Consider the following 26,482-nt stretch of genomic DNA (forward strand, 5'->3'; position numbering starts at 1 on the left):
CGCTCTCAGAAACGGTGCGCGGCAGGCACCGAACCGTAACTAAATACTATAACTTATTTGAAGCACATTTCGCCCGGCCGTAACGTTCTTACCGGCCCGACCCCGCGCCCCATTGCGCTTCCGTCGACCTGGGAGCCAGCTTTCGGCAAAAAAAAAAAAAAAAAAACAGGGGAATGCGCTCGATAGTAATCGTTTAAAGGAACGAGCAAACGAAAATATAAACTAAAAATAAAAGTTGAACGCAAGGGCGAACAACAACCGCACACCAACGGGAGGAGGGGAAAAAGGGGATATGAGAGAGGGGGGTAAGGGTAGGCAAGAGTGGAAAATAGATGATGATAAACGAAAAACAAAACAAAGAGTTGTGAATGTTATATTCGCTGGAGTCGGCCGAAGGGTGTGCGCGCGGTTCGGGGGAGGGGAGAGCTGAATTTACTGCTCATAATGATGGTAAATGGTTAACCACAAGCCTCCATCCCCCTTTATTCTTAGCCCTCCCCCCCCCTCCTCTCGCCCATCCTTGGCTCCTTCCTTCCTCATCCACTTCCGTCAACGGGTTATACACTCGGATCCCGGCTCGGCCTGGGCGATATACAGCCACCACCGCCGACATTGACTCCGGCCGAGACTCCGGAAGAGACCTCTGGTGCTCTGCCTCTAGGCCGAGCGGCCAACGTCTTCGTCAGCGGCATCGGCTTAATGAGCCATCCCGTGGCATTATCGGCCTTTCGGCACCTTCCGTCGAAACCGCCGGGGCCGGCAAATTGGCAGCATTGCACTTCCCATTTATGTCTTGATGGGAGCGCGCAGGCAAAACGGTGGGTAATGGTCTATGGTGTCGAGGCTGGTGGCTGCCGTAGCACACCACCATCACCACCACCGTCGCTGCTGCTGCTGCTGCTGCGGCTGGCATTTTGTTAAGAGCTAATTTGCTAACACTGTTGCTTCCGTTTCCATTCCACCCCCCCCCCCCCCCCCCCATTGCACTGTGTGTACAGAGCCGCACACACACACACCCACCGCTGTGCGTTGGTAGTGGGAGTCGTAATTTTGCCACGGGAGGCCCACTCGGGCATCCATCATTGTCGAGTGCTTTCGGTGAGATCCCATTGCCATTGGGATTCGGTGTAATTCGGTGTACAGTTTCATCCGCCTCTGGTACTTTTAATAGGAAGTATTCTGGCTGGTGCCCATCAAGTATCAGTGCGCTCACCGTTTCCTCCCGCAATTGTTGGCCACCGGGGCCTCTTTTGCCTCTTGCTTGCGATGTCAAGGGCCGTTAAAGTGCTTATATCAACGTTCCGCAATACTGTGGCGTGCAACATGGACGGCTAAATGTGGTGCAACATTTGGGATCACTCGTGGTGCAGCGGTAGCGCGAGAGTACGCCACGCTGGGAGTCGTAGGTTCGATTCTCGATTCGGTCGACCGGATCGATACTAGAGAGCGACCACACATTTCTCCAAGAATGTCGTACCGTCGGCTCAAATATCAACTGGACTTTCTTCTAGTCCAAAACCTCGTTATGTGTAGATAGGAATCAGTGTCACGACAGCTGGCGCAATTCACCAAAATTAATGCGATTCGAGGCTATAGCCGAGATAAGTATATATACTGCGGAAGAGCTTAATACTAATACGCGTGCTCACCATGTTTTATTGAACCAAAGAATACAAAAAGCGCTTGCCACAAATGGACGCAAAACCGTCGACGATGGATAATTAGCAATTCCCCCTCCATCAAGCCTATCCTCAGGCTCCCGTCGCGTTCGGCAGTATCGCGGCGTCTATACGGCGGGCCACACAAGCCCCAAGAACGCTGCTGCTATCGGGCGGTTGGGACACATGGGCTGTTGTACTAATTTGCTTCGAAAAGCAAACTTTTGATTGGATTTCGGTGTTATTCACACGTACCCCTTAGCACGTCAAGCTAATCGCTTCGCCCAAAGCGTGCTCGGAAAACGCCGGGGAGGAGAACTGCGGAATGAAAATAATCGTATGAGGCTTTGCTCTCAACACTATCGTTTAAGTCGTTTGTTCAGTATTCACTCAAGCAGTTGTTAATGAAATGCGTTCCCCTCTCTTTCTGCCACACACGCGCCACAGCCACAGTTTTCAACCGAATAATTTTATCTCCGTCCACCTTAAAGCGGGCGCCGTATCATTTTTCTCCGTTTTCTGTCTTTTTGCTTTGTTACCATCCAACTCTCAAACGGTTTTGACAGCAACGCCACAGTTGACTGTCCATTGGTTTGTTTTTTTTTTTTGTTGTTTTGGCGAGTATACCGAAGCCAATCAACTGCTTCGTAAAGCAATAAAAATGGGTCAAAGACTTAAGACATATCGCCAAACAATGTCGTTAAAAGTAAACGATCGCCAGCAACCGTTAAATGTTCAATTAGATTAATAAATTCGTCGAAAGATTTAACCGTTTTTGGCGACCGCTTGTATCGCGTTTATAAAACATACCTATCTTTTTAACCCGTTGACTGCCAAGCGTTTCTAGTACACTATTTTAGTACAATCTTTTTTAATAAAATAAAATTTGTTTATAACATTTGTTGAACCGATGATTTACGAAGGCCAAGCAAAGGCTTAGCTTTCCGAAAAACTTGTTTTTAATATCACTATAGTTTTTATGTTGCAATTTCATTTTTTTATTCGTCAAAAACGTTTTAGAACTAATTACAGCTGTCTCTCACTTTTGGGTGCGATGGTTTGACCCATAAATAAATGAAAATGCAACATAAAAATTATTGTAATATTTTATATAAATATTTTGGGAAGCTAAGTTTTTGCTTGGCCTTTGAAAACAATCGGTTTAACAAATATTATAAACAAATTGTAATTCAAAAAATTGTACTAAAAAGTGTGCTAAAACGCTTGGTACGCAACGTGTTAAAGTTAAGGAAATTGATACAACGAGCCACATTTTGTCGATCTTGTTTTGACAAGAATCGTCTTTGTTGCAATTTCATAACAAACCCCTTTTTGCGACGGAAACTTTCGTTTAGATAAGAGAGTTTTTGGGGTGTTATAAGAAATGGTGGTTGTGTGTGTGTGGAAAATAAAGGAAGCGTGTGCCGAAAAAGGAAGTACTTCCCTCGTGTAATGCGCTTTGTTTGTTACGCTGTAGCGCCGTTAAATGTTATCTCAGCCCTCGCGGTTAAGCCTGCTTTCACAACAAACATAATAATAAATAAAGTATTTAAAAGAAAAACCCCCCATCTGCTGCGGGCCGAAACCATAAAGATAAAGTGCGTCACCGAGCACAAAAACATTAGCCGGCTAAGAGGATATCGTTTCGATTTACTGAATCAATTAACAGGGTTCGAGAGAAAATGCGTTTAACAGGGCTGTAATCAGTAGAAATTAGATCACGCCGTAGACAAAACCGGCCGGAGAGATTTTTCGAGTGTGAAGATATTTTATGAACTTCGTAAAATCTAATTTATTCCACAACATGCAGCGGCGGAACCCGGACCACGGTGCAACGGGCCCGGGCGGCGGGCGAGAGCAAAGCGAAGCAACCGAAGGAGAAAACCAGTGATGTTTTCATTTCTTTATCCGGCGCGTTTTCTTCCCATTTTTTCCCCCGGCCTCGCATTTTCCTACCCCCCTCCTTCGGCCTTCTCGTCTCGTCTACTGGGCCGCCGGGGGAATCAACTCGATATTAAAAGAGATGTCTCCGAGCGTCGCGACAGAAACCCTTTCCCGCAAGGACTTGACAAATGCTCACAGTCGATCGCATTGATCGACTAGTGTCGATCTGAATCACCTGGAGAGACCTGAATGACCCGATGGGTTTCACAGGGAGATATATATACTGCCTGTGGGCAGAACGCTGGACGATTGAATGGTGGAAATTGATGGGATCGGTGGAGGTCGGCGGAAGCGGGGCGACACTAATCACTTAATCTGCTTTAAGTCGGCTTCGAAGTAAAACCCGTTTTCGAATGATTTTCGTTCGTTCTACTCGGCCCATCGCTCTCTTTCTCCCTCCCATTTTATTTCCCGTCCCCCTACGTGCCCGTGTCCCGAATCTTGCCTCACGCGGACATTTAGCCGGGGCGCTTTTATCTTCTTGCCTCGGGTTTGTTTTTTATTAAAGGAAGAACCCCATTTGTTTGGTTCGCTCATGGGTCAGGTTTTTTGTCGCAACGGATAATCGATTATCCGATCGCCCCGTGATTTCCAACAGCACAACAATACAAACAACCAACATCCCCCGTTTAGGGTGTAGGGGGTGGAGGTAACGTGACAGCGGTCACAAAACTTTCATAACGTGTTCCTCCCCCGGGGACCCATGTATGTCAATTGCTTGCCACGCCAGGATTCCGGTTCACGCTTCTCATAATAGACGTTTTGATAGGATAAGAACATCGGTGCCAGCGGGATAATTTGGGAGCGAAAATGTGACCATTATCCATCACCACCTCGCTAAACGATGCCCTAGTGTGCGCACAGTGGGTGCGGGCGGTACACGACGCAGGACATAATGGAGATTGTTCTAAGTATTTCTAATGCGCTTTCAGCGATTAGCTTTTCATTATTCGGGACGGCGGCGTATCCAGCCATGGCTTATGTGATATCCTCCTTTGTCAAACTACTACGAACAAATATTCATATATGTCATGAAAACAGTTTTTAGAACATTGACTGTCGTGTCACCGAGAAGCGGGTGACAGTAGCAATCAACACTAGTCCTTTACATTAATATAGTATAACACGTCGACTGCCATGGCTATCATTTTTGATAGCCAACTGTCATTAGTTCTAAAAAGTTTTCGTCCCACAATTAAATGAAAATGCAACACAACGATTTGTAGTAATATTTAAAATTAATTCTTTGGGTAGATAAGTCTTTGCATAGCCTGCGAAAATCGTCGGTTTCATGAATGTTATAAACGTCAAAAACGATTGTACTAAAAAGTGTTCTAAAACGTTCTTAGAGTGGTCTAAAAATGATTGCTTTGATCAAATCTATGACCAAATTTTATGAAAAAACTGCTTGTACTAAAACTGTACTAAAAACCGCGTTATGTGCTCAAAGTGATCAGAATGGCTAACGGTGGATGCGATAATTCTGAAAATATGAAAAGAATTTTAAAAGCTTACAAAAGCGTAGCGGAGACGGTTGTGATGGTTTTTACAAATTAGACGTGTCTAATGTATGCAGATACTTTAAATATATAACCACCTAACATGTTTACGCAGTGTGTGATCGATGCGACAGTTTCCCCTCACGTTTAGGTCCCCTCCTACCCTTCCTTACCGCCCTCCCTCACGCCACGGTATCGGACCAGTGAAGTGTTCATGTGTCGCTAACAGGCTTTGGCGGCTGAAGGCGGCTTAGTTGAAAGATTTTCTGTCACTTCTTCGCTCGCCTCGCAGCACCGCGGGCCCCGTCCGGGCCCGAGATGCTTTTGTTTTGTGACTTTTATTGCTTTTATTGTTATTGGTATTATTAAAATGATGTCTATCGCCTACTCCACATCTTTCTCAAGGCGTGAGAATCATTTAAGTCTTCGCTAATTGGGAGGGCTGTGTTTTTGAGGTTCGAGATTTTTTTGTTCCTTCCCTCTCCTTCCCTCTTTTTCCCCCGATGAATTAAATTAATCCCGGCGACCTACCTTCCGCGCCCGGAGACAAGTCTGGCGGGCAGCTTCGCGGGCTCTGATATCTCTACATTTCCGTCCCGTTCCCCTGGAGGGTCTGGAGGACGGGCGGGGCCGGAAAGAATGGAGTTGTCATATAATCTGGGACATGTTTATAGTCTTTGGCAGCATGTCTTTGGTTACTGACGAGCAGTCCGATCGAGCCAGATACAAAGTTTAGGCAGCGGGGCCCGCTAATATAATCAAGTAATTTGAAAAAGTCTTTTTGATTGAATATGGGTCCTACGCAAAAAAGCAACAAAACAAAACAAATACTTACGTTCTTAAAAACACCTAAAACACCATGGGGCGTATATGGGTTCAGGACGCATAAATTTGAGATAGCTAGATTGCAGCGTTAGTTGATCCGCTCAAAATTACGACGCGAAAGTGTAATACTGTTAATTGACATGAACGACACTGCAGATAAGCTAAACACCAAAAATTGTGAAAAGCGAAAACACTCATTTGATAACGAAGGTCACGCTAGTTTTTCCATCAATAACACACGAACAGTGTTGCCAAGCTAATCATTTCGCTGCTTGGTTTGTTCAAAACGAACTCTTCTCGTCCTACCTTTCGAGTAAAGGTTCGTCTTCTGGCGTCGATAACATTGCGTGTCCACAAGTCAATCGTGATTAAAGTTACGATTAAAGGACGATATTTCGAGACTCGCACCCTAGTTGCAATGAATTCCAATCACCTCAAACACGCTACAACATGGGGACAGGAAAATTGCGGTTATATTCGTTAATAATGGAAGCTTCCGCTTACAAACGCTTCTAGCAGAAAGTTCGAATAGCACATGTTGTTGTTTTTTTTTTCGGTAAGACCCTAATGTATCCAACACTTCGTTAAAAATGCATGTCACTTTTCTAGAATGATGTAAGTGAATCATTTATCAAAAAATAATATAATTTTAATTAAATTGACGAAAACGGTGTAACGAGGAAAAATAAGTTAACAAAACAAATTCCAAACAAAGGTATATAAGAATGAAAATCTTTCCATACGAATAACATATTTCAATTTGATAAAGAAAAGAAACAGATAAAGGATTAGAGCAACATTGTTGAAACGTACTGTTCACCAAACGTTTCCCGCTAAGCATCACAATAACGTCTAGTTTTGCGATAAAAGTTTGTCTACATGTGCACGAGGCGGTGAATGGTGTGAATGTTTGCTTGCGATAAGTGCAAGTAACACTTACATCCCGATCTTGTAACGATCTTCTACAGGGACGCCTGGGTAAGATAAGAATCCGTCGATAACGTCGAGTGAGAACGGAAAGATCGACATACGAGAACGAACGGGGAGTGCATAAAAGGTTGAAGGAAACAACACAGAAGCGCAAGAAGGCAGGGAGTGATTAATGAGAAACGACGAAGAAACTTCAGTTGCCTAATGAGTTTAATAATGTGTGGTTTCCTTTTTGTTGATGCATCATAAATGCACACCTTCCGCTCGCACCTCTCCCCCACCGGCCGAACAATTTTGTAAAAGTGTGCGTGTTGCCGTTTGAATATTATCTTCCTGTCAGCTGCAAACCCTTGCGCTCCCCCCTTCGGTACAGAATTTGTCGTACAAGTTTTAGCGCTTGAAGCCGTCACCAAAAACTGCACCTGATATGGAAGGAAAAGCCCTCGCCTAGCCGCAAAGGCCCACGCCGCAAGCAGGACGAAATTCACGAAATGTTGTTGTGTTTCCTTCCCACACGGAGACCACCGTGCAACTGACTTATATGTTGCACAAAGTCCAGGGAACACTTTGCAGCAATTAACCATAAAATGCTCGCTGGTTATTACGTTTTCCGTTGCGTCGCCGGTTCGGTGCGCTGGTAATGTACGCCTGCGACCTGTTCGATGAACCGTTTGTTTTTTGTTTTTGTTTTTGTTTTATTTTGTTTCACTTCACTTCTTAAACACTTTCATTTCGAACTTTTCCCAGCGTTTTTCCCACTGTTTGTACAAATGCCATTTGCCAGCCTAACCGCAACGCACAACTCTTTTCCCTGTTTCCCAAGTTGCAAGTTCCCCTCCCCGCCCAACCGGAATGGAAAACGCACTGCACAACAGTAGAACAGGAAAGAGAGAAGAAAAAAAACCCTAAATAATACCTGAGCAGTTAAGGCACACTTGATTATCTCCCTTTTGCATCGAGAGGGCCGATCGCGCAAGAGTCCGCAAGTGGTTGGTTATTTAATGGATTTTTTCACCCCTCGCTTCCTTGTTTTTTTTTTTTTTATCCTTGCTGGTGGGTATTTAGCATGAATATACGCGCGCGTAGTAGTTCTAAATGCTCAACCATTTCCCCACAACCGCCACACGAGGTGAAACTAAACGAATCGCAACAAAACGAAACGGAGAGTAAACCAAACCAGCAAGAATAAAAAGAGCAAATAACACGGCAAGATTATAGCGATAACATGCGTTTCTTTTTTCCCCCCCTTCCTTCCTTCCCTGTCTTCCTACATGGATGAGGGGGGGGAAGGAAAAAATGTTCCATTTCCTACCGGCTCGCCATGCGTGAAGTCCTTGCGATAAACGCGAGCTCGGGCGTCCCTATCCTGGCCGAAAGGCAGCGACCGGTAAAGGCTGGCAAAAGGGCTCTTATCTGCATCGGGCGATGCTTATCGGGCCGGACCCCTTCCAACCCTGCGACTCCCCCCCCCTCCCCTCCACCACCACACTTTCCCAGCATTTTTCACGCTTATCCACAGTGCGCGATTTTTAACGTGTTTGCTGCTGTTGCACTAATTTTTCCCAGTTGCCAGTGCCATTTCCTTTGGTTGGTACATTTCCGTCCGCCAGAAAACACCACCCCACTCTCCACCCCCTCTCGCCCGGGGGCCGTGCCCGAACGATAACGGTTTCCCAGCGTTTCCCATTTCCCATGAGAAGTGGCAGCGGGGCAGGATTTGGTCGAACGAAATTGACGCAAAGAGAGGGAAAAGGGCAAACCCGTCACCCCCTGACATCGCTTCGGGCCTTTGGGTAATAATTGGACATTGCGATTGATCATTTACGGTTGGACATTTTATATTACGAATATCCTTTCCCGCTCGGGCCATCGGTTGGATTTTCTATCGTTCATTAAAGCGGGAAATTGTAACATTTTTTAGTTGAGAAGAATTTGGTTCGATTTCGAGCCTCGTGAGTTCGCTCTTACATCACAGGCTTTGCCGCTAAACCTACTCATGATTGAGAGAGCGCATCTCGCATCTGAGATTGTCGCTAACTCATCCGCTTTTGTCCCGTGTTCATCTGGTTTTATCTTCTGAATTCAGTTTTGTCCCTCTCTAAGTATTTGGCTATTTAAAATAAACGTAAACATGAAGATTATTGTTTGTACTTCAAATTATTTTATAAAGCGGGCTAGAAAAAGGGTTAACACGTTGACTGCCAAGGGTTTTTAGCACAATTTTTTAGAACAATCTTTGTTTAAAACATTTATTAAACCAACACTTTTTCAAGGCTAAGCAAAAACTTCCCAAAGCTTTCTAAAGAATTGATATTAAATATTACTATAACTTTTATGTTGCATTAACATTTATTTGTGGGACAACAACTTTTTAGAACTAATGACAGCTGGCTATCAAAAATGAAATCAACGTCTTAATGAGACAAAATTATGAACAAATTTAAAGTTAGGTACGGACCAAAATGTGGAAAAATATAAGGCAACGATTGTAAACAAACAAAGTAGGTGACGTTTAGAAGCTTGGAACATATGTTTATACCCCCGAATTCACCGCTTCGCATGGCAATAGACACGAGCTAACTTTAAACCATAACTAATTGAGTATTTACTGTTGATACAGTGTTATTATCTAGGAAAACCGCAATAATCCTTTTGATTTTCATGTTTTCGGCAAGAGACAAAAGTTGATGCGTTAGAGACAGAAGCTGGTGGGTTTTTTCCAAACTTGGTGCCTTAAAGACAACACCACCTGCTTTGAGCGGCAACGGCTGTAGCCGTTGGACAAGCGTTAACGTAAGCGTTATTCGAATCGTAATCAAACGTGATTATTTGGCATGAAATAAAATAATTTCCATGATTTACATTTACGCTACCCAGCGGAGTCGAGGCGTATATTTGAGAAACATGTTTATACATGAACGTTTACCGAATCCTGCCGGCATATCGGTTTCGCTGGCCGTCGCAGGACGCGTGCCACACGGCATGAATTTCTTCGCCTTCTGGTCCCAATTTCACGTCACGTGACGAGGGGTTGGAGGAGAAAATCAAAGCAACCAAACCGAAGGGAAAAAGAAAAGTCGTTCGGATGGCTACCATTTCCACGTTTAGCATACTTTTTTGCTTCGGCCGCTACCGGACTGTACGCGCGCGTTCCGCTGCCAGCGGTCAGAGGGCTTCGTAATGAGGTGTTTCGGTTGGTACAAAATTCCTCCGCGATAGGCCCTCTCTCACTGGGTTTGGGGGGTGGGTTCCCGGTGGCGGTCCAAGGCCACGTTTGTTCACCAAAGTGAAACGGTTGATTATTTGATGTGTGTTTCCCCCCCCCTCCGCGGGGCGGCGGCTTCGGGAAACGACTTCCGACACGCAAACACGGGCTTATAATCGCGGCACGAGGTGGTGCCCGCAAGAAGAAGGCACGAAATTCGGGAGAACATTAGAGGTAGTTAGGACCTAAGGACAAGCGAGTGGAGCGGAGTTCTGTTGGGTTTGTTTTTCCCCGGATTTCCCGCCACCGCCACCGCCACCGACGGCGGTTTCTTGGGAAAGCGTAACGCGCGATTGTGGTCTTGGTAAGGGTTGGCGAGGGAGGGGGGGGGGGGGGGGGGGGGGAAATGGAAGGGATTCGCTGGGGGGGGGGGGAGGAAGATAGATTTGGAAATTGCGCCATTGGGTGCGATGGAGCCGCCTAATGAAGGTGGGATAAAACAATCAGATAAAGGGAAGAACTCGAAGCCGGAACTCGAAAGTCCACCGCCGGCCGGGTTGCTATTATTTGGTTGAATACTTCCGATTACAGGCTTCCGGCGAGTTTTTCGGTTCCGGCCGGAACACCGGATCGCCGCCTGCCTGCCCGCCTGCCCAAAACCCCCTCTTGCAGCAGCAGCTGATGCACGGTATTCCGTGTCGAAAATATTTCCACCTTCGCGTCAATTACGCACATATTTGGAAATTAGAAACAGGCCGTTTATCTGTGCTGCCGCTGGGTTCTCGAGAACGTTCTCGACCTCGACCCTCGGCAAGAGGGCGAGCATTGTTCGCCACTTCCAGCGGAAAGTGCGCGGTCCCGGTCCGTCTTCAGCCGACTTTGAAACCGACGCACTGTTTTCTACTGCATGACACTCAATTGCTCCGAAACTGCTTCAACGAATGCTCGAAACGCTTCGAACTTCGCGACAATCTGCCCTGGTTCCTGGGTACTTCCCGTCAGTTTGAACCTGGGACTACTGCGAGGGGATGACGTGAGGCGCCACACGAGAGACGAGAAGGTCCGGTCGAAGGAGAAACCAGAAAGAAAGGACAGACCGGAACGCCATCAGTGCACGCCGGGGCTAAGCCGTAATTGATAGTTTGGTGTCCGGTAATCAATTTGATCATCGGTAGCAGAACCCACGAACCGTATTAACCACCTCCGTAAGGTTTGACCGCCGCCAGAGGTTAGGGAGTAGACAAGCCTGGGCTGTCGAGATGTGTGGAGTTCGAAATTAAACAGACAAACTAGAGGCGTTCGGATCTACGATTGTTGGAATGTTTTCCGAGGATAACCGCGTAGAAGCCGGACTTGCAGCCAGAGCGAATCGGTAGGACGCCCTCAATGATTGGTTCGCGGAATATCGTCATCAAAATATGTTGGACTCACATTGGGATTTCATGCGCTCCAAACAAATAACTTGGGGAATTTGGTCGAAAAGGGTTGTTTACGATTGCAAAACCCAAACAGGATAGACATTTACCATCCTCCAGATAAACTAGAATCTGTTCCAAGAAGTTTGCCTCACATCGGTTATAGGAAATCATCAGCTTTAGATCTCGACTCTCTACTATTTGAAACATTGTTTGCAATGCAAATGCAACTTACGTCAAATGACACAGCTGACTACTTATTCTTTCAACTGTTTTAAGTCTGTAGAGGGTATTGAAATGATTTCTACTGCCAACGAACGTCGTCGTCTCTGAGAGACTGTTGCAAGGCACCCCGAGACGATTGTCTATGAACATTTCACACACTCTTACCCTTTGGCATCGATGTGAGGCCAAGCGAAGAGTCACTTTTTCGTTAGAGGCGGGTTACAAGGACCTCAAAATTGAATGCACACTTAGCAGAAAACCCCTCCTGGTCGAAAGTACTGTACAGAATAATACTCCCGGTTCAACGGTGATTGCTTTTTCAAGAGCAGCTGCAGTTCTGTTACGATTTTGTACACTGAGCTCGTGTGGAAACGTCAAGTGCTCCTTGATATAAATACATTTTGTGGCCTTTTTTTTCGCGTCCGTACTTCCCGCAGTTGGAGTTGTTGTCTCCGTCGCTGTGGGAAAACTCGGTGATGGATTTAGGGACGGCCTCCAGGCCGACGTCCTTAATGTGTGTGAACATTTTATTCCAGGCTTAATGCCGGATCGTACAGCGTAGGATTAGCTCGTTCCTGGTAATGTCTTAACATAGCCTTATTTACTTCCGAAACCGTCCGAAAGCGTCGGGAAAGAAGGCTCACTTAGTACGTCCAGGTTCTGCCGTGCCAGCCCTCATCTTCTGAGCCGTAATTGATCGAGTAAATAAATTGATTGCACGCCGACTTGGCCGGCTCTCGGTACGATGCGGCATTCCTACGAGGTGCGCCGAGGTTCGGCGACCGTAGGTAGGATAAAGAAAGGAAGTTATCACTCGGAAAAAAGGGCCGGTTAACTCGGTAGTCCAGAGGGGATGTGGGAAACCTACCTTCCCCGTCGTGCTAAACGAGACAGGATGATAGAGCCAGGTTCAGGATTGGTTGAATTGCCAACGTTCAACGTTGCCGAAAGGATAAAAATCACAAAGGAGGTGTCGCCCGAGCAGGCGCTCCAAGCTTCCCGGGACGTTCGCGAGCGAATGCTTGCCTGGAAGTTCGAGCGAGTCGGCATGCTAGGGTACGTTTGTGTGTGTATGTTTGTATGGCGAGATGGCGAGAGTGAGGATAGCGCGCGTGACAGAGTGCGCGCGAACGGAAGACGACTTCGGTCGAGAAACGGATGCTGGACCTATCTGGAAATGGTGTGATCCGTCGGTTGCGCGGTTCGTCTCTCTCTAGAGCTCGTTCTCTGTCGCATTCTCCCTTCATCCCTCCCAGCTCCAGCCTCCATGGTTTACCGCTGTCATCCTTACCTTTTCCTCTTACTCATCCACCATCTTCCGGCGGAGTGGTTCTAAACATTTATCCTGGTGGATGGTTCCTCTCACTTTCGGTTTCAAGCCCCATGTGTGCTCCGCACGCCCGGTAACTACTTCGCTTTGTATAAACGAAGTGTCCATATGAGTGAATTTCGTTAAGTGACTTTTGAGGTTGGGTCCGCTTGGGTCTTGAGGACATTCTTATTTTTTTTTCTCCACCACGGGAAAATGTATGATCTTTTAGCTTTAAACTTTTTCCCTCCCAAAACCACCTAAAAGGAAGGACTGTTCGTTCGCTTGCCCAATGTTATGTACTGGTTTTAGGAGAATGTTTGCGGAAATCGGTTACATTTCCATTTTACACTAGTGTTTGTTATTTTCTATTTCTGTTTTCATGTTTAAAAACACCTCTGTTGAATTTAATACAATAACAGTGTTGTGTTTAGTTCTATAACAAAAAGTTTAGTGAACTCCATTTTTAAGGCAGAATGAAGCATGTTTGGAATGGATAAGAAATCCTGAACTTGGAGGTACCAAAGCAAATATTTGTCTTGTTTCTTGTTTCACTCGACATCTCGGGTTTGTTTAGCAGTTATGTTTTCTAAGGTGAAATGAGGTATGCGTTGCAAATCAGAACTCCAAATCCTTAGTTAAGGGTTAGATATCAGCGACTGTTGGTGCGCTACTCTTCCCCTTGTTGGAACACGTCAAGAAACGCACACAGCAACACCGTTCGGTCCATTTCCCTTTGATGTCCACGAAAACCCATTTGAAGAGTGGCTAGCGGTTCGGGTTCGGGACTCGGTTACAACATTAACACTTCCTGCCTTTATCCATGCACGCTTCCGTCGCCAGACAACGGATTGAAGGGCTTTGTGGCCGACTCCCGGCGACATAAATGGGGCCCGCTGCCAAATCGGTCGTTTCGCTGACGCTATAATTCTTTTGTGCGGCTGTGCAAAGTGTTTGTTTGCGTATAAATTTCACCGTTTGCGCTCCTCCCGTGCGGGGCGGTGCGCGTGAAAAATCGGCGGCCGCCGGCGGCCGTCAGCAGTCCACCGAGAGGCACGCCGGTTTATGCCGACAGCGAGCCGGTGGTTTGGCCGAATTGGCGTAGCTAACTATCTCTTTACCGAAGAATTATGAACCACAATAATAAAACACTTCCGTGCACGACGCCGCAGCAACCCGGGACACGTCCGGGAGGAAGTTCGGGGCAGTATCAGGTTCGACAAGCCGAAAACACGCGACCAACGGAAAATGCCGCATACCAGTGCGCGACAACCGACCGAAGCCATCGGCCTATGACGCCTATGCAAACCGGGGGTTGGTGGTGCGAGCTCCTCGCGGTCGCGTCGCGTCGCCGGTCGAGCGAAAAGCCCGCTCGACCCCGGCGTTTTCCACGCCTCGCCGGTTCCACACGACGAAAAAAGGGCTACCCCTCCGCGGTCGACAGAAAGGGAGCAGAAGGGAGAACCCTACGACTTTTTCCGGTTCAGCTCGAAGTGAAGTGAAGTCCCCCGGGGGAACCGGCCAAGGGGGGGAAAAGGAACACTTTGTTTTCCTTGTTAAATTTCCATAAAACGTTAATAAAAATATAGAAGAATGGACAAATTAAGCGATTTGGCAGCCGCAAACAGAACCATTCCAGTTGCCGCGTGCATGGATAGGCACGCCGCAGCACCTCTTTCCGTGTGTTATCGTTACGTCATTTGATGCTTTCAACAAACAGAACGGGGCAAAGAGCAGATAATTGTGCTCTAGAAAGCAGCATGCAAAGCGCTGCGGCAGCGGCATACAAAAGCGATCGAACAATGTGGCTACAGCTGGCTGGAAAGTTAATGGGGCCGGGATGTGGTGGTGTGTATTAAATTAAGCCAGTCAGATCACAAATTCATTATCCTGTCTCTAGCCGCAACGCGAACCGGGAACACGAAACCCGGGGCCTATGTTTGACATTATATTGTTAGCTGAAATTGATATAAAATCTTCACTCGTTCCGCTTAATTTTACTCTTCCCTAACGGAGTTTTACTAACGCAGTTTTACTGTTGAAAAAACAAAACAAACCCACTTTTATCTCATTTGACATATTTGACAGTTAACTTAACAAGACAGAGTGTGTTTTTAAATCACACAAAATCACTCATCTTTAATTCGTTTGTAACAATTCCAACGAACTGGTATCTAATATGCCTTGATTTGCCATGTTGATGAAATGCTACGTTACATGGATGGTCAGAATCGGCGATGGAAGGTGCACCTGAACCTCCGACGGTAGCCATGCGTTGATTGATTCTTCCAACGTGCTGAGTTGAGGCTCATTTGCGGCCCATTTACTCCGTCAGGTGGAAGATATGTTATACGATCGGTTAGATCGGTCCGAAGGAGTGTGAGTAGATGAGGGTTGCGTATAACGAACGGTTGCACTTTTACAAAGCAGACTTGATGCCGGGTTTAGAACTGAAAAAAGTGTGAACTTGTTTGTTTACAGTTGAAATAGTCAACATTACTTGAGAAAGAAAACAATTGGGGCGATAGAAATTCATTATACCTCTTTATACTACCGCTCGGGTTATACTTAGCTCCCCCCCCCATGTGAAGCGTACATACATCTAAGACCTACTTTTCGAAGTGATATGCGTTTTGCAAGATAGAATGAGGCATAGTTTGAAAGGGAGACTACTAGAACGATCAACGTAAAGGGGAAAAAAGATAAATAAAGAGGAAAAGACAAGAGAATATATCAAGATCAGCAACGAACAAAATGAGAAAAAAGTCATAATGCGTAACTCTCAGTGCGCCATTCGGTCATGACATGCCAACTAATCTAACTAATCTGAACTCCTGAGCTTGCCTGAGTGCGTAAGGGAACAGCGGCGGGGATATGGAATAATGGTTATGTAGAGTTTACCGACAACTTAACAACCTTACAGCACACACAGAGCAGGCATCAGGCATCAGGCTAACGGGGTTTTGCTTTTATTTTTTTCACATTTACATAAGCACATTGGAACGGAAGGGTGGGTGGTGTGGGGATGTTCTCGTGAAATTCCACCATGATGAGATAAGCTGGCCAGATAGCTGGCACTACATGCTATGCTGCAGGAACTGCCCGCAACCCTTAGCAACTGCATTTCGTCACCTGGAGCTCACCGTGATTCTCAATTTCACTATCATTATTTTCTTTCGCTGCTTGTGCTTGTGCCTGCTAAAGTGCAGGCATTATTTGCGTTCCTATGAGGGGGGGGAGGGATGTGTATAGGTACCGGCATGTTGCATCGCTGCAACAATCATCCATCATGTGTCTTGGTGCGACGCATTTGCCCACAAGGGTAGCATAAGTAGCTGCACGGTTTAGAACACCAGTGTTTACAGCAGCAAGTTTTACACGGTTTTTGCTGTTAGAACTGGTTTTTAGTACAACCATTTTTGATAAAATTCAGTTTTAAAATTTACTAACAGTCCAAAAGGATCCTCTTTTGTAGTAACTACAGCCTGCTACTGTATTATTGCATTACAATATCAGTGTCATATCAGCGTTTTGATAGTCAGATGTCACTTGTTCTAAAAAGTGTTTGTCCAATAAATAAATGAAAATGCAACATACAAATTATATTGCTGTTATAAACTAATTCCTTGGGAAGCTTAGTCTTTGTATAGCCTTCATAAACGGTTTAATAAATGTTATAAACACATTTTATGAATACAAGTTGTACTAAAAAGAAAAAGTAAAGAAATTAATTACAAATCTGGAAAAGAACGTAATACATGTTCGAACATGTCTTCGATTGCGATTGTTGGATAGAGTACCCACAGTGCTACCTGAAACTCCGCGTAACTGTACAGTGTTCGCCTTTTGCCGCCTTTTGCCCCACCATCGAGATGCGAATAATTGCTGGCAGATGGTAATGATTGTAGCAGAATTTTTCTCTCCTTTGCGTGCCATGCACTTTATAGTGTGTATGTGTTCGATTCAGAGAGTGTGTGATTTTAACAGTAGCTTTCAGGTAGAAATCTTTTAAAACAATTTTAAACGCGAGTGCGGTTGACGAGTGGGGAGGTGTTTTTTTTTTTATGCAGAAAATGATGCCTCTCGACGATCATTATCGGCTGGCAGCGAATCAATAAAGCAGTAATTGGCTAAACATGACACGACACAAAATATAACGTGCCGAGCCCGCTACTGTTTGCATCTTCTTGGCGAGCGATGTCAGCTAATGAACTGCGAGGTGGCGAACGAAAGCGATGCTGCGAATCATTTGTGCTGCATTCTTTCACTTCTTCGAAACTGCAAGGGGTAAATAAAAACAGTGCGAAGAATGTCGTACATAACATACATGTAAACATATTAGAATAAACATAATAGAATTTAATATATAAAACATAGAAAAGCGTCCCCGTGATTTAACACGTTGACTGCCAAGCGTTTTTAGCACACTTTTTTAGTACAATCTTTTTCAATAAAATTGGTTTACAACATTTATTAAACCGACGGTTTTTGAAGGGTAAGCAAAGACTTAGCTACCCAAAAATTTGATATTAAATACTACTATAATTTTTATGTTGCATTTTCATCTACTTATTGGAACTACCTACTTTTTAGAACTAATGACAGTTGGCTATCAAAAATGATAGTCATGGCAGTCAACGTGTTAACCGGGTTTGTGAAATATCTCTTCTAGAAGTTCTATCATCAACGCTCAATTAGAAGATAGTTTCTTCCTAAAATAAAGTAGATTTCTTCTTCAAATGCATACCATACAAGACAGTGGTTGAGAAAATCTTTGTTGTGTGACATATTAAACACCGTTCGATCCACCGATGAAGTTTTCGCTATCGTTCCCATTTTCATTCCTGTTGTGATGTGGTCCTGCCACTCATCATACTCCATTGCATCGCCTTTTCGAGCGCACACTCACACTGCAACTGGGTCCATGATGCAACAAAAATGGATGACAGAATTGCAATTTTTAATTTCACCTCTTCACACGCCCTCTTTCCCCCCCCCCCCCCCCCCCGGATTCCCATTAGGCCGCCGACCGCTCGGTACCTTTTTCGTTTGCTTTGGTGATTTCTTCTCTTGTGAATTTGCTTTCGTGTCGTTTTCTTTTCCTTCGCTCACACAGAATGGTCAACCGGGCCCGTTCGATTCCACTTCCTGTTGTACGTCCCAACAGGCATCAATGATAGCTTTATGCATTGATTTCGGCACGGCTATCATCTTCCTGTCAAACTTCTTCACCGCCGTTCGTCGTACAAAACCGAAGGAAGGAACAGATCTCGTCAATCGCGAGCCGAACGTCGCTTCCTGCCTTCCGTTAGCTCTGTGTGTGCGTGTGTACGTGCGCTTGTAGGGAGTGCAGGAGTGTGTATTGCCCGCTGCGGAGCGAAGGGGAGGCAAAAGGTTCAATTAAAGCTGCGATTTTCAAGCAAATTACATTAATTAGATGGCCACAGCACACGCTTTACCTGAGTCCGCTCCCCGGCCGGTGTTGGGCCGCTCGGAGGATGCGGTTTTTAGTTAATGATATTGATTGGCTTCTAAGGTCGTCGGCGACCCGCCAGCGCCTGAGTGTGTGTGTGTGTGTGTGTGCTGGTGTGCGGCGCCTTTCGGCGACGATAAAGCGGCGCCTCGGCGATGTTCGCCTCGGACTGCCGCTGATGAGGGTACCTACCCTTACCATCTGACATTCGATAGTTTGTTTCGACTGCCATTGATGAACTTAGTGTTTCTGCGCGCATCGTGTTTCTCCCCGCTGTTGCAGTTACACCTGCAATGAGGTTTGCTTCTCTGCCCACATCGCAACGCTCGCAACCACACTTTCCAGTGACGGACCGGGCTCCAAATGAACCTTCAGACGACATCAACAATTTTGTAATCCACTAGCAAGAACACTCTTGCAGTCAAATTGATTGATGAACGCTTTTTCTACACTACATCAAGCTACCGAAAAGGCATTACAGATGGAGTAATAAGTGTAGAAATATAGCAAAACGAAACCGCAAACGAGTAAAGGTTGGCAATATTAAAAAAAAGGACGAAAGTATAGAGTTTATCAGTAAATATGCTTTCTTTACTGAATCGGCAATAACTAGAGTTGGGTAATTCCGATTCAGATTCATCGATCCGAATGGCGCTTCGCTTCGATTTCGAGATTTATTAATCTCAAACATTCACTAAGGCTAAAATAACCGATCAGTGACGCTCAAAATGTAAGAAAAATTCGAAAACACTAAGATGCGTGAAAGATTCATGAAACATTCATCAAGATTCATTAATGTTTCGATAGATTAATACGTTGCGTACCAAGCGTTTTTAGTACAATATTTTGAATTAAAATTTGTTTCTAAATACCATCGGTTTAGGCTTTCGAAGGCCAAGGAAGAACTTTGTTTCCTAAATAGCTTATTTTAAATATAACTATAATTTTTAATGCTGCTTTTTCATTTATTTATGGGTCACACACTTTTTAGAACAAGTTGCTGCTGTCGCCCACTTTTGGGTGACGTGGTACGGAACGTGTGAATCACGGTTTTGAGATTCGAATTCCAAATGATGCATGAATCAATCTGAGTGAATCCTAGGTGAAAGATTCATATGAATGAATCTCGCCTAAGGATTCATAAGACACAACTCTAGTCATAACGCAAAGAAAAGCAGCTGTTTGCAGAATTGCAAATTCTTCAAATATGAACAAAGTTATGAAATTTTGCGGTCAAATTAACCACTGCTGAGCATAGAGGGAAGGTTTACAACTAGTTCGTGCTAGTACTAGGGACACTTTACCAATACAAACAACTCCAAGTGGTATGAAAAACGCTTCCTAAAGCCTCACCTCAGCTCTTTCCCGGCTTCCGGGCTGGCTTGCATTGGAGTGATCGGTGTACTCTAGGTGTTGCTCCACATGTCAACAACCAATACGTCATTGTGTTAAACGAGATTGCAGCCGGGCAGTGACATGCTGTTTTGCTCGCCGGTTAGCATTTCCAAATAGCTTCGGTCCTGTTCCTGTGCATGCCTCTTTCTTCTCCAACCCTTATCAGGAAAAAAAGTTTGTAACGATCCATTTGCTATCATTCTATGAAACTATTGACTTTTAAGGTTCGATCCCTGCGTTTTTTTTCCATTGTGCCATCTTCTTGCACCAATCGACAATGTTTTCCGTTTTTTTGTTGTTGTTCGCAGGATAATAAAAAAGCTATTATGATAACTTCCACTCTATTTAAAAGAAGAGAAGAAAAAGAGAAATGAACCGATGGATTCCGGATCGGACAAAGCGCCTGTGTGCGCCCCGTGTTGCCTGGCAGCCCTTTTCGCCAGCGACGCCATGACGCCAGGACCTCACCACCACCACCGGGGGAAGTCGAATGGTTTTTCCATCGAAGGTCGCCGTCGTCGACGTTTTGGGGCGCGCAACGGAGGCGCGCTGGAATCGAATCTGCTGACGTAATGCAGCCTAATAGATTTTTAAATGTCACAATTCCGCACTTTTCCACCCGGCGGCGGGGCCTTCATGTTGCACTTATCATTTCTCTCCGTTGGCCCTGCCTGGGCGCCCCTCTCCGCACGCTCCGACGAACGTCATAAGAGGAGTTTATGGGGTGTACGGAGGCAACGGGGCAGGCTGCTGTGTGTTTGGGGCTGGAGGAAGGAGTGGAAAAAAAAGGGTAGCAGGCGTACCGATACCCTAAATCGAGGAAGAATACCGGTAATAGCGGGATCAAGAATAATGATGAAAATAATCGGCCAGCGCGGTAGCAACAGGAGCATCGACAGTAGCGTCGCTTACCTCCTGGCGCGCATTCACGGTTGATTGTTATTGTTATAAATATTTAAAAGCATAATTAAGAGAGCGAATGGAACCCGGGCATAAAGAGGGTTTCAATTCCGAAATTAGACGGATAAACCCGGTGGTGCAAACGGGACGGCGAGCGGAGCAAAGAAAGAAAAAACAACAACAACCGGCGGAATGAAAAGCAGGAAGTTCCGCCAACCGAACGTTGGCAGAGCGACGCGCCAGCGTTTGCGGGAAAAACCTGCAGTGTCATTACAATTTCTCACATAATTGATATCCTATTCACTTCGGAACGATTCGATGACGTTTGAGGTGAGCGCGTACGTGTGTGTGTATGCTTGCGCTAGGCCGCTCCAAGGATTGTTAAGTTTCCGCTATTCATTACTGCTTTCCGTATCGTTTAGAGGAGAGAAAGAAACTCCAACGTTAGCGATCTACGCATGCGGACATTTATGTATATCTACATCTATACCGACTGCATACTACATTGAAAGCATCAAACCCATCCATAACCTCAAAGTATGGAGCAATGACGGGGAGAAGTAGAATTCCACTCTTCGTCCAATTTTCATGACATTTCCTCTTCTAAAGATTATTGTGCAATATAAACATCCTTTGGGGTTAAATGTTTTCGCATTTTTACGAATCACGTCGAATATAAAACGGACAATTGGATAGTAAAAGTATTTGTACTTGGTTTTAAAAAAACAAAAACAAGTAAAGAAATATCAATTGGTACTAAACCAAAAGTGAAATGATACGCCTCAACATAAAATAGATAATACTAATATTAAATGCGCCAACAAATTGCCACCGATATGGTAGTAAACTAAATAAGAATATTAGTAAAACATGAAAGAAGCTCCAGGTCTTGTCCCCAATGAAATGTTTCCACGAGCGGAATGAAAAGTTGACCAAAATGCCGTCGCCAAATCGTTCCACTCGGTTTCCGCTGTTGGCTCGATGCGGGTTATCCAAGAGTTGATATTCTGAAGTAATAACTCAGTGCAAATCGCACACTGCCGACGGATTTTACTAACTCTTATTTAAAGACAAACTTACAAGAGCTTTTAAGATAAGTGTTTGTTCGATTTGAGTAGGTAGCAAGTTTTAAGTAACAACTACATGGAGTATCCAGCTGTCTAGAGCTATTGTTCGGGAGTTCTAGTTTATATTTTGCCACTTCTTATGCTTTCCACATTTCACATTCAGTTCGAGGCGCTTGAAAACTAATCGTAAAAGTGTCACACAACAGAAACTCCTGCGACGCAGCGGTGTGGCTTCGGAAATAGGAAGTACTCTACATACATACACACAACATCTCAACCCTGCGGAAAATTGTGAAAATGAACCGCATGGTACACGTCCTCCAGGCGTAGGTTGTTGTGCGTGTGTTGGCGTCTCGGCAAAGATTAATTGTCCGTGCGCGTTGAGGTGCAAGTCTATTAAATCACTATTTAGGCGCCCCTCTTCCCGGGCTGAGAGGCACTTTATCCGCTCAATCGTGACGAGATCACGCCGGCAGATCGGGATGAGGCTATTAAATGACACATCAACCGACGAACGAGTAACAGCTTGGCTCCTTCTTGGCTCTTCGGCAACTGTTTGAGATACGAATCGGATAAGCCAGGCGTTGCTTGCATTGTGCGGCTTTGCGATGGTCTAGCATTTCTCGAACAGTCCATGACGTTTCTTCACCAGCGTGTTGAAAACCCGCTCCTGCACCACTGGGGCGGTCAACTTCAACCGATAACGCTTAATTTGTGCTCATGCACGGCACGGGATGGGATGGGAGACGCCAACGGTAATCAGCATAAAAGACGCGAACCTTAAACCTACAAACAGGTCTCGTCACAAACAGAATAGGCGCTCGGTTTGAATATAGCCACTTACCGGAAGTAAATACAACCGCACCGACTCTAATTTCATATCAAATTTCCCGATAATCCACCCGATTCAGGACTTCGTCGTCGAAAAGCCGTACGATTTCGGTCCCCAACTCAGCAAACGCTCGTTCGAAAGGCATAACACTCGAGGCTATGTTAAGTTAAGCTAGGGTTGCAAGCTAAGCACAGATGCGTTGCGGTCAACCTGCGGTAAGTTAGGCTTTAGAAAACGCCCGCTTACGGTGGACTTTCGTTAGAAAAGCAGGTTTCTTATGGTTGCAGAAGGTTTGTTGGTTTGTTTCTTCTGTTGTCCCTAAATTCTGAACGTACGAAAGACTCCAAATCCTCACCAGGCATGCCTTAGAACAGTTGTTGATTTGGCAGATTATAATTTCGGCAGAGCGCACTAAGTAGGCAAGGACGAACGGCGAATCTTACGCAAACCGACTCTTCTTCCTTTTTTTATCCCGCAGGTGGCAAAGACGACGACAGCAACAGCCTCAAGAACGGGCTCGGGCTGAGCGGTACGCCGGGTCTCAGCAAAAAGCAGCGCAAGGCGCGAACCGCGTTCACCGACCACCAGCTGCAGACGCTCGAGAAGAGCTTCGAGCGGCAGAAGTATCTCAGCGTCCAGGACCGGATGGAGCTGGCGAACAAGCTCGGACTGAGCGACACGCAAGTGAAAACCTGGTACCAGAACCGAAGGTGAGCGGCATACTACTCGATAGAATGATACATCTGAGACCCCGAAAGAGACACAGTTCGGACATTGGGGGCATTTCGTTCTCTTGGAGCAGGAACTCCACACTTTTGGGGCTTACCAACTCTAAGATGGTGAAAGCGACCCGGGCGCTAATAGTGTTGCGGCTTCCGACTCCGGAAAGAAGAGGAAGGGGGCGGGGAGGGGACCATTTGATTGAACTACGTTTTATCACGTTCTACATTACTGGAGGTGAGAGCAATCAAATTAGATTCATTTAATTTGCATATTTCACACCTTAATGGTGGTTGCGGTTCGCCATTTCGCCTCGGACCTCGGAGGAGGATGCCGGCCCACTCCTTTTCGGTGCGGCATGGATGGCGTAGATGGATATATAGCCAATCAGCAAACAAACTCATCTAATCTGTCGCCAGCAAATGATTCATGCGGGCCCGGGATGTACAGCACATTATACTTATCCCTACGATGATATGCAAAAGAGCAGCACACCGACGCCGCGAGGGTGAGGGCGCACCGATTTCTCAAACACCGAATGAGGAATCAATGAGCGGCAATTAAAATAAAGGAGTTAATAAAGCAAATTGAATAGAAGTAAAAGAGCGGCGAAGAATCGAAAATTGATCCTAAATTAGACCAATTCCAGAAGAGGGAGAAAAAAAAACCCTCCAGACCCTCGTCCCACGTCGGGATCCCGCACACGTACGCAAACACACACACACACACGTGTGCGTCTATATGTACATGTATAGATATGTATAGAGCTTTATCTATATATATATATACTCGTTTATACAGACAACATCACACGCACGCGCGCCTATATGAAGGGCGCCGAAAGATGAATGGACGTAAAATGTGCGGGTCCGGAGTGCCGAGGTCCCTGGGTGCGCTGGGTTCGGGACAGCAAAAGGTGAATGAAGTGTCCGCCTGGACGTTCGGGGCGGATGATCAAACAACGGTGTACGCGGTAATCAGGCGTGGAAAGATGCCGACTAATCACGCTTCCACGGTGTTGTGTTGTGAGCCGAAACTCTCCCGGAGCCGAGGACTGGTTTCGGACCCCGAACCTAGTGTCTACCTACGCCTTTTTTTTTGGTTTTGTTTTTTTTGTTTTTCGGTTTAACCCGGTGAGGTCCGAGGTGTTTCTTTTCCTTGTTTTTTTTTTTCTCTTCTGGGGCTCTTTTCGCCCTCCTTCCCTCCTCCGGTCCTTCTCCGGAAGGTTTCGTTCAGTCCCGTTCCGTCGCAACGACGAGTTCAGATTTAGAGGCACGGAGATGGAGTGAAGACGAGGAAGGCGGTACAGGCGGGTCGTGAATGGTGCGATAGATATCAGATCACATCATCGGAACGACCTGCTTTTAGAGAGCTTTAAACAAATAAGTGGAATACGTTGAAAATTACAAATCAGTTCTACTTTTCGGTGCACCGCTTGCTTGGGGTTTTCATCTTTGCGCCGTTCCGTGCCCCGCCGGGGACTGCTACCCATCGGCGAAGGAAACACGCCCGAATGTCGGCCTTCACCCCCCCACACCCAGCCGGCTCCCCCTCGCCAGCGGATGACAACGAGAAGACGGCGGCGAAATTAGATGCCATTTGTAAGAACGAGCGCCCGCCGGAGACCCGCAGGAGTAGGAGGTTTTTGAGTCGCGAAAGCTGTCGATGGGCCTGCCCCTGGAGGGGAGAGCGATCACCCTCCCCCCACCGGTGGTTGTGTCCCTAATGGAACCCTTGCGCTCGCGCGGCCCACAGAGTGCGCCACAGAGGGCAAGCGATTTAATGGCCTCAAATGGACGGTCCGTATAATTAGACGATGAGTCGTTGAAACGCGATCTCAAGGCGATTTGCTCGGTGCGGCGGTGCGGGTGGTGGTGGACAGAGAAAGACACACCAGAAGCCGACTCGGCGGACTCCTCGCTGCCATTCGCTTGTTGCCCTCCGGGGGTCGGCGAATAGTTGCCGAGTCAGCTTCCGGCGCCAGCGGCTAGGCTATTTAAAAGCGACGGTGGGAAAAAGGGAAGCTGGAAGATCCTCCGCAACGGGAAGGAAGCAGGGACCTTTTTTGGGACCCCGGGGCCCTCGAGAACCGCAAACCGAAACCCGGGGCCCGGTTGGCGCCAGGACTTCAAGCGGCGCGCCCGAGTTCAAACGGTTTCCCTTTTTGGGATTTTGGCTTTTTTTTTGGCGGCCCGACATTCCGGGACCCTGCAAATTGTCCCTGTCTCCGCCCCCGCCGCCGCCGCCGCCGGCACATCCGATCCCGCCGTGTCCGCCCATCGGGGAGTGGAGGATCCTCGAAATCGCACCGAAGAAGAACCCGGCAATCTCGCCCGGGTGATCGGTTAATATCAATCACGAATAGGCTAAAGCTACTTGGCTCTCGTGCGGGCGCTCTGTTCGTCATCGGATAATTAACGCTTTCCGACGTTGCCCTCCCCCGTCGGGCCCCGCCGTGCGGCAGATCGCGGGGACCTCTAATAGACAGTTCAGCATCCATTAGCCAACCTTCAGAAAAAAAGGGAGAGGACAGCGCGGCACGCACGCCCTGCCCGCCCGCTGAGGGCGAGGACTCACCGGCGACTCACGGACCCAGAATTTCGCATGCGGTGCCGTGCGCCCCGTTTCCAGCCGCACCCTCAGCTATTCGCCGGGTTTTCGGAACCGTAGAGGTCGCTTTCGGGGGCGTACCTCAAGGTCCCTAATTGCGGGGATCGGTTCGATCGCCGAAAAAAAAACACCCCTGGCGACAGGAAGTTGGAACCCCGAAACTGTAAACACACAGCACTACGGGCTACGATTGCTTTCCGCCTGCCCTCTCTTTGCGCAGGGGCCTCCGCCTCAGCGGATCGTTCGGATCGATAATCTGTCTTTGGTTCTTCCGCCAGTCCGTCGTGCGGCGGAATGCGGTTATCTTTTATCCCTTCCCCACTCCTCCTCCTACCCCTCCTCCTCCTTCTTCTCCTCGCTCCGGAAGAAAATAGGAGAGAAAACTAGAATTTAATCAACACTCTGCCGGGTGCGGGGTGCGACGACCCAACGGAGAACTTCCCGGGAGAGAGGCCGGAATGAGAAATGATGATGG

The 26,482-nt window shown here is 46.6% G+C and overlaps 1 protein-coding gene across 1 annotated transcript in view; it reads left to right on the plus strand.

Annotated features, from left to right (window-relative positions):
* LOC131290940 (homeobox protein B-H1-like) overlaps positions 1 to 26,482 on the plus strand; it is a 58,706-nt gene that overhangs the window by 12,534 nt on the left and 19,690 nt on the right. Inside the window, exon 2 of the mRNA XM_058320130.1 lies at positions 23,156 to 23,387. Within this exon, the coding sequence (XP_058176113.1) occupies positions 23,156 to 23,387 (232 nt within the window). The remainder of the gene's footprint in view (positions 1 to 23,155; positions 23,388 to 26,482) is intronic.

This window comes from Anopheles ziemanni, chromosome X (assembly GCF_943734765.1).
Source record: "Anopheles ziemanni chromosome X, idAnoZiCoDA_A2_x.2, whole genome shotgun sequence".
Lineage (NCBI taxonomy): Eukaryota > Metazoa > Arthropoda > Insecta > Diptera > Culicidae > Anopheles > Anopheles ziemanni.